Raw genomic sequence first — 9,710 nt, forward strand, 5'->3', positions numbered from 1 at the left:
ATAGCAAAAAGTTCAGATCTGAGCATGTAGGCCCCTTAAAGGATGTCGCTAGGTTGGTAACTGGGGATAAAGACAAGGCAGATTTACTAAACACTTTTTTTAGCTCTGTGTGCACAAAGGAAAATGGCAGATCTTAAGTCCATTTTCATAATAGCAATGTCACTGCCTTTAATCAAATGGCTCAGAATTGATATGATTGAGAAACAGCTGGGAAAAATTAAGGTTGACAAAGCACCAGGATCTGATGGATAACATCCACGTGTCCTCAAAGAGCTGAGCTCAGTTATTCCAAAGCTATTATTTCTAGCCAATTTTTCTTTTTAGAGACTCTTTAGTCACTGGTAAGGTACCAATGGATTGGCGTAAGGCCAATGTGGTTCCTATCTTCATAAAGGGGCAAAGCAAAGTCATTACCAGGTAACTACAGACCGGTTAGTTTAACATCCATAGTTGGAAAGGTCTTAGAGAGTTTGATAAAGAGCCAAATAGAGGGGTTTCTGCTTGAAAATAATATTATAAGTGATGGTCAGCATGGCTTCAAGAAAGACTACAGTTGTCAAACAAGTTCTCTCTCTTTTTATGAGAAAGTAAGTAAACAGATAGACAGTGGAGTAGCAGTTGATATATTGTACTTGGACTTTGCTAAAGCATTTTAGTCAATAGGTTTAGAAAAGTCAATCTGTAAATGGATAGAGAACTGGCTTAAAGATTGCATCCAGAGAGTTGTAATTAATGATTCATACTCTGAATGGTCTAAGGTTATTAGTGGTATACCCCAGAGTTCAGTGTTGGGACCTTTACTGTTTAACATCTCCATAAATAATACAGAGTTTGGGATTAAAAGTACCATTTCTGTGTTTGCAGATGACACCAAACTATGTAATGGAAATATGTCCATACATGATGTCTATAATCTACAAGCAGACTTGTAGATTATGTACTACAAGTCTGCTTGTAGATGTACTGTTTGATTGGGCAGCCAAGTGGCAAATGACATTTATTATAGATAAATGTAAAATTAACAACATGCATGCTTCATACTGTCTAGGGGTAATACATTTGGGGGAGTCAGAAATGGAAAAGGATCTGGGGGTTCTAGTAGATAATAGATCTAATAACAGTACGCAATGCCAAGCTGCAATATCTAAAGCTGATAAAATACTTTCTTCTATTAAAAGAGAAATAGACTGCATAAATACTAGAGACATAATCCTTCCCCTGTACAAAGCATTGGTCAGACCACATCTGGAATATGCAGTCCAGTTTTGGGCACCAGTTCACAAAAAGGACAATGTGGAATTGGAGAGAGTGCAGAGAAGGGCAACTAAATTAATAAAAGGAATGGAGGAGCTCAGCTATGAGGAGAGATTAGCTGAACTGAATCTATTCTCCCTTGAGAAGAGACGTTTAAGGGGGGATATGATCACCCTGTATAAATATATAAATGGTCCATACAGATAACTCTCTTCCCCATCATTTACTTTGAGATCATTACAAAGAACAGGAGGGCACTCTTTGCGTCTGGAGAAAAGAAGTTTAAGCTCCGTATAAGGAAGGGATTCTTCACTGTAAGGTCTGTGAAAATGGCTCCCTCAGGAAGTAGTTTCAGCAACTACTATAGATTGCTTTAGAAAGGATTTTGTTTCCCCTGTTGAAGCAAATTGTACCAGGGTTTGTTTTTTTTTTTGCCTTCCTCTGGACCAACTATGTCTTATAGGGTTTTATATCTGGGATATGTTTATTTCCCTAGTGGTTGAACTTGATGGACTTATGTCTTTTTAAATCTGGGCCCTAAAGTTATTCCTGTACAGGGTCCCTTTGGTGACTATATCCACTACTGCTGGTGACTAGTGATTATATGTTCCAAATTTGGAGGAACTGGAATACAATATGTAAGCTTCAAAGGTTGCCATCTGTTCTTTACATCCACAATGTATCACAACATTTATTTCATATTATTCCTCTGCAGTAATTTTATGTATTTTAAGGCTATAAACCTAAAACAAATTCCAGACTATTAAATCATAAGAATACAATCCACAGGTATGGGGAAGGTATCTGGAACTCTGCTGTGATTGTGGATTGAGTCATTTGCATAAATACATCTTGATCAGTAAAACTATTGAATGCATAAAAAACTTGATAAAACAAATAGCTATACTTTACTACAACATGTAATGCAAAATCATTTGCAGTATCTATATTTTTTACCCTTAAAATTCACATAGTATTATATATAGTAGATATATATATAGAAGTATTATACAATTGTATGTATACAGTTTTTCTCCCTCCACGAGTATGGTTATGTAGGCAGGAAATCGAAATCTGGTCTGCCTATACATGTACTAACATACTGTGAAGGTTTTCTGAAAATAGATAAATGGGGCATTCAAGACATCTCTAAATTATGTTTACAGCTATGGGCTATGGATCCCTTCTAAAACCCTACAGCAATCTGTAATGGATACACTAACCAAAGTTAAAATAATATTACGGTACTCGGTAGCCTAAAAGATAAGTAGTCAGCAATTTTTTCCTCTAACTGTGTCCTGGCTTCAAATCTCATCACTGGCTGGATGAATTTACTATGATATTCATTGCGCTTGAATAAGTTAACTTTGGTTGATGCTAGAATTTGACCAAAGTGGCCTTTCTGTTTTGTTTCCTCCTATGAGTGTGGTAGGGCTTTTGACTGTAATCTTTTGCACTGGCAGAGTCTATTGCGAATACATCACATTAGGTCAGAGTCCTGCAAAAATGGAAATTAATTATGATGATGATGATGATAGGTGTTAGAAACCATATACTGTTTTTTTCAAAGCTTTTAAAAACTTTCCCCACCACAGCCTGAATTTCCATTTGTACTCAGTTTCTTCATTTTTTAGGCATATTGCACAGTAAATGCACTCAATATTTCATTTCCTTGTGAGAGCTCGGCTTTTATCTTTAATTTACTCCATTTATGTACTTGTACAATGTTCATGTACCCATTTCAAGTGCAATCAGATTCTTGCAACAATTCCTATTTCCTTTTTTCTCAGTTATGCCGAGTTGGGAGGGATACTTTAACACTGCATTTGCTAATCATTTACTATCTCCCATGGTAGTTGGACAGTATATGGCAAGGTTTGGATCAGTGCTTGAAACCGATGGTAGACCTGTGTATGGCAAGTTCAGGGGTCAGTTCCATTAAAGCCCAATTGTTATGTATTACTATTATGTAGTCGGCCTGTAAATACAGTAATACATATGAGTTACTATTTTTTTTACACTGGTAAGTGCTGCAACAAGGGTTGATATCCCATGTTCTGACAGCACATAGGAAAGCCAGACCATGGCTCTTACATGAAGGAGCAGCCAGCTCTTCAGAGGTTCATCTTCCTACCCTCCTACCTCTAGCCAAAAATACAGCGAAAGGGAATGGACATGTAGGATTGTTGGAGACCAGGGCTACAGACTGGTCAATAGTCTGTAGCCCTGGTGTGACCGGTCAATTGTCTTTAACTTTGTGACCAAATGATAAAAAAACAAACGTATACAAGAAAGTTACAGTCTCCATGTTATGTGTATAAAATTAAATTTAAAATCCTAAAATCATGGTGTTCTTTTTTTCTGAATCACCTATGCAATCCGCTCAGCCCCAAAGGGCCACGGTCTCTTGTTATGCTGCAAAGAATTGTTCTCTATGCATGTAATACATCTCTCCTTTTCCTTTGTAAATATAAGATAGTAAAGAAAAAAAGAGCATATCATTCATTTTTAAAGAATAGTTCTGAGCAGACGGAGCCTCTCAGAAGTCTTCAGAAAACAGTTGCATATCTGGTTTATATGGGAGGATGCCTTTTCTGAAATAGTTCATAGATCAGTGGTTGTCCTCATATGTATATGGCTTCCAGCCACAATGCCACCTGTTCACGTTACATGAATTTACAGAACACCTACTAAATATTGTTCTTAAAAGTGCACCTCCTTATTTTCTGTTTTCTTTCATCTCCTGCCATTTAGAACCCCTTTCCTCCCAGCTGCACCCTCATTGGCACTACCATAAAAAACCAAGGCAACTACCTGTAACATTACTATACCTAATGCAGCCAATGACATGCTTCAATTATTAAAGGGTTAGTCTGCCTCAAATTGACACTTTATTTGTAGATGTAGTTTTGTAGTAGAGTGATTGGCTTTGATTGGCTTATGATTGGGTGCTAAAATTGTACTCCAACAACAAGGATCTTTTCTACTGTATTATTCACGACCCCACCCAACCACTAGCCAATGGAAACACTGGCCATCATGTGCCTTAATAATGGACTTACAGTCAGGGCTAGATTTATGCTTTCTGCTTCCCTAGGCCAGGTAGCTTTTGCTTTCCCCTTCCTCCACACCGTTAACAGCTGTCATGCCAGTAGTCATGCCGCCCTAGGCCACAGCCAAAAAAAAGGTAAAATGGTTTTACCGAAGACTACTGAATGATCTGCCATTTTGAGTAATCCCTACCACCTAGTCTGTCATGTGGTTTACAACACCTTGAGTTTCTGGGCCTCTATATAAAACAGGCATGGGAAAACTATGGCCCACAGGCCATATACGGCTCGTGAGCTTTTTAACCCAGCCTGTTAAGTTTTGTTACAAAATTGGCCACTGGGTGACCATCAACACTGTTCCAACTGAAATTTAATGTAATTTGAATGTAAGTTTGTTTTACTTTTATATAATGGCTTTTACACTTAATTAATAACCCCTTAATAGCCCCTGAGCCAAAAAGTTTGCTCACCCCTGGTCTAGAAGAGTCACAGGCTGTATGTCTACCCTGTATCTGGCAACTTTGAAAGATGGCACATTGCCAATTAAGACCTACACCTGTAATGCCAAAACAAGAAAAGACACACCTGGAAGACTATGATAACAGGTAATATAGTAAGCAGCAGCCTAACTAATGCAAAATAAAAGGAGTACAAACTCTCGAAACTACATAAGTGAAAAACCATAAATAGATGCCATCTGTTGTAGAAAATAACACCCTCTAATCACATGGCAGACTTAGCTCATCTCTCACACATCATTATGGGTGATGAGTTCAAGTAGGGAAACAGAACAGTACGTTATGAAGAAGTACTCACGGTCTGCACTGTAGTCATCCACTAAAATAATCTCTTGAATCAGATTCGCAGGACTTCGAATTAAAACGCTGTATTAAGTTAAAAAAAAAAAACAGTTAATTAAGAACTGACACAAAGTTTGTAATTGCGTACAGGTTCTATAAAGTAACCAAGGCTTAAGGTAATTTATTCTTCTGTCACAGAAGGTACACTTCATTTTTAGTGCTCAATTCCTGAACAGATGGCGATTTTAGAATATTGTTCCAAAATAAATCCAACAATGAGATTTTATTTGCGAAATATATCTCTCAGCATTATGCCACTAAATAATATTATGGGAAATTTTATGTCATAGCAAACTCATAAAAGGAAAATATCCGTGTGCATTTGATGCCTCAACAATAACATAATTACATTCTTAGCTGATGTACGTGTATCAAATTGTTTATCTGACAACATGAAGAAAATATTATACTTCTCTAGTGTCAGCAGAATTAAACTATTGGATGAATGTGTAAAAGAACTTCTAAAAAATATATATTTTTGTCATTGCAAACATTACATCAATTTGTTCAAGAATGGCATTTTAATATAAAAAAGTATTTTATGTTAAAAGAAATTTAGCATAGATTTTAGTAATACTTATTGCTGCTGTTATACTGAAAAAGCATTTTACTTTTTGTCTTTCTGAAAAAGCCAGACAGCACAGAAGGTGATTTTTCAGACACTGATAAATGAAACCCCCGGATGTTCAGAGCTTGTGAGAACAAGTATATTTATCTGACAATGAATAACCCCAAATGTATTTCATGAAACATCACATATGAATGCACATTCCTTTGCTAAGTTCCGTGCCTGTCTAGACCTCTATCACTTTAACACTGCACGTTTTAATACGTATCAGATAAAAAATGGTAGGGGTCCATATAAATAATTGGACTGAACTATATGGTGCTAAAAAGGGGATTTTCAGTTGTACACAGTAGTTGTATACAGTATATTGTTTATGTATATTTTTTTTTATTATTTATGTATATATATATATATATTTATATATATTGTATTTTTATATGTACTATAGGATTCCTTTACAAAGAATCCACTGTATAGGTACTATATATACTATATATGTCTATATATAGGATATTTATTATAAGTATATACATTTGTATTCCAAGGGGTTTCAATGGCAGTAAATACGTTCCACCAGGGGATTTTTGAGGGAATGTCAGATTTCCTGTTTTATAGATAGAGCCTAAAGGGTGCCTATGCATTTAAAGTGTAATGTTATCTAATCTGTAAGGAAATGATGTCCAAAATTCATAATCTAAACATTTGATAATTCAAAAGTCATCATAGCAATTAAATCTTACAATTGGAATCTACATGAACAAATGACTTCAGTCTTCACATAATTACACTTTCCTAAAAGCAGTATATTTATAGTATTCCATTAGCATTGAGTTGTACTAAATCGGTTTTATTTATTAAAGTATTTCATAAAATATTAAATGCCAAATGTACCTAATTCTGCCCATGCTTTGTGATTGATATAAAAAGGAATTTATAACTAAATTATACTGTACATGTAAGATGCTCATTGTTGCCAAATTGATTTCAGGGAATACATTGGGCTTAACTTCAAGATTGTTCTAGGATGAACCGATATACTAGTAAAGGGATTGCAAAACATAATTCATTGTAACAACTCGCACCCAAGGAAGGCGTTTGTAGCCTAGACATCACCCATAAGAAGAGCCAGATCCTTCATGTCAATATGAGGGTGGAATATGCTGATATAGACCCTGGCGGATGCTGAAGCTTTCTTTGGGAATGTAGATATTGTGCTTTAGGCAGATAACAGGTGCTTTAGCCCAACTCCAGATAAACTAAAATTATAACGAAAAATTATTTTGCCTTGCTACTACACTAAAATGTACCACCCTCCCGGGAGCCACTGCCATAAAGCTGTAATTGAGACCCACTGGGTAGGGGTACCCTTTCAGTGATATACCGGTCACTGATTTCCACCAGGTATTCACAATAACTGCCACATGCTGCCAGGTAGAAATCTGACATAGGACACACCCTAGTTGAGACACAATGGAAACAAGTTTGGGCTACGGCAGCACATGGTTACACTAACGTGATCTTCACTAGGCCATGTATAAACTCGACAGTACATGGCGCCGGCTAGAATGGCCAAGTACAAACCTAATGTTTCTGATCTTTGTTTCGGTGGATGTGGTGCATGTGGCTACATATCTGGTGGCAATGCTCTTTTGGACAGGGGTCTACCAGATTATATACAATAGGGGCATTAGAAAGGATCCCCTCAAGGCTTTCCTACGTCTGTGCCCCCAAAATTGCAACAGGCATCAATTAAAACTCCAGGCCTATGTATTTACAGCAGCTAAACAAACCCTAGCTTGGGCATAACGGTCAGGTATACCTAAGCTGGCACATGTGAAGAAGAAACTACAGTGGTAATTTGTACGGAAAAACATGGTGACTGAGTTGCAAGACAAAATAAAAAAAAAGCTACTAGGCTATAGTGTCCCCCTGTTTGAAATACCTGACTGGGAAAAGTCTGACTAGAGAGCTGCATCGCCAGATTTCACCAGCAGATGACACTGTAAAATAATAATTAAGCCTTTAGTTACAGGTAATAGCAATAATTATAGGTTAAATCTTTACCTGTGCCAAACAAAAGAGACCAAGGATCCATTATAAATAAAAAAAAAAAAAAAATTTAGAGCTGGATTGTTTGCGTATTTTAATTTTATTAAATTATTTGTAAAAATATAGTATTGTCATTTCTGTCAGCTTTTCACCATTGTTATGATTTCACTGTTTATTGTAGTTAATAGAAACTGCAGCTTACCTACATAATTCTTAATGCATCACTGTTGTACATACACAAGCTTCAACAATGAAATATAACAGACATTCTTCAAAATGTGTCATGAAGCCATAAAGACTGATATTTAACAGCACTTTAAATATTTCCTTATCAGAAAGTTTTTACAATGGTGAGAGAACCTGGACGGGTTCAGAGTAGACGTTAGCTAAGCTACAATAACAGAATGTATGACTTGAACTATTTCATACCATATTCTTACATATTCTGTCAAGAATGTAAAAGCTTATCTTGGAACATTGCTGTGTCTGAGGCTTTGCCTACTTCTGCCCATAAAATAATAGGGTATGAGGCAGTTAAAGAAGTCCTGATTGAATGGTAATCATTTTCAAGCATAACGTGAATGGAAAAAGGTGGAATTGTTCTTTATAGCCAGTCACCTAGCTGATTCGGTTTGACTGATATTTAGAACAAGAATTAAAGCAGACAAACTAAAAAACTAAAAAAAAGAGTTAATTGACCAAAGAGACATACAATGGCTCCTGGTGGCTTTTTGTTTTAGCTCTACAGTGCATAGTACATAAGTCATATAGTATAAAACTCAGTCAAATGTGCTGCATACAGAGCCAGATCCCAGGGACAATGTAACTGCAAATGTACAGAAGTTACATCATCAGTTGCCATCCCATGTCCAGACAAGATCTTCATAGAGCCGGCCGGTGGTTATCTTTGGAGATGTAAGGAAGGTGGTGACCTTCCTAAGACCTGGCAATGACAGGATCCTATACCTGTCATTGCTGCATGGCGCCTGCACTATAATTGGCGCAGTATGCTGTGCATATTTCCTGATTATGGCAGATGCTCACCATCCGCCAATGAGTACAATTTGCTTTAAATATTTCAGGAGCCTGTTTTTACAGAAAAGTAAGCAAATATGAAGCTCTGACTTTGATCTGACTTTACTGGCTACTTGCATGTACCAGATCAGTGACTCAGAAAATTAGAGAATTGAGCATTCTGTCAAGTGTAAAAACACTTTATTATATACCGTAAATCATTAATAATAATAAAAATTAGGTAACCCCAAAAAACAATACTAGTGTTATAACCTCATACACTACATGGGATTGATTGATTCTATTATCTAAAGATTTGCTGAAGAAGAACACCATTACACCATTGAGATGTTGGAGGACATGTTTTATTGATAATAGTGCTACAAAAAGTGTTGTGATCCATTTTGTGATGTTTCAGTACTCTTGCAGAATTTACCCACAACCAGTTCTGCCCCATGTGCCCTAGACACTTCCTAGAATTCTGCCTAAATACTTCCCTGTATGCACAATCTGTATCCAAGGCAGTGACCCTGATAAGTACACATTATTCTGTATCCAATGCTTACCTTTTGATAGTTCGGAGGAGAGTAGAACGAGCCTCATTGTGGAAAGTGATAATAACACTAGTGGATGGAAGGTCGGCATCGTAATGCAAGGAGGTGCACCTGGTAAGAAAAACAGAGGATATTATTTGCACTTAGGGTATGCTTAAAAATAGAACCCATGCCAGAGAAATATTATTAAATATGTGTAATTAAAATCAGATAATGGAGTTCAGTATTCCTCCATGGTATTGTTTGCCAAGCTGTCCGATATAGACTACCGTACCCATCCACATTGTAAGTAGTACAATGCTTTTGAAATTAAAATAGACCGTCCTATCATGTGATTTATTTAGATGTTTAGTATATACTA

The 9,710-nt window shown here is 36.5% G+C and overlaps 1 protein-coding gene across 1 annotated transcript in view; it reads right to left on the bottom strand.

The window, feature by feature from the left end:
- Window positions 1-9,710, bottom strand: part of GALNT16 (polypeptide N-acetylgalactosaminyltransferase 16) — a 91,218-nt gene that overhangs the window by 33,402 nt on the left and 48,106 nt on the right. The window contains exons 3-4 of the mRNA XM_072427726.1: window positions 9,362-9,460; window positions 5,121-5,188 (exon numbers count right to left, since the gene is read on the bottom strand). Of these exons, the coding sequence (XP_072283827.1) occupies window positions 5,121-5,188; window positions 9,362-9,460 (167 nt within the window). The remainder of the gene's footprint in view (window positions 1-5,120; window positions 5,189-9,361; window positions 9,461-9,710) is intronic.

This window comes from Pyxicephalus adspersus, chromosome 12, assembly GCF_032062135.1.
Source record: "Pyxicephalus adspersus chromosome 12, UCB_Pads_2.0, whole genome shotgun sequence".
NCBI classification, from domain to species: domain Eukaryota; kingdom Metazoa; phylum Chordata; class Amphibia; order Anura; family Pyxicephalidae; genus Pyxicephalus; species Pyxicephalus adspersus.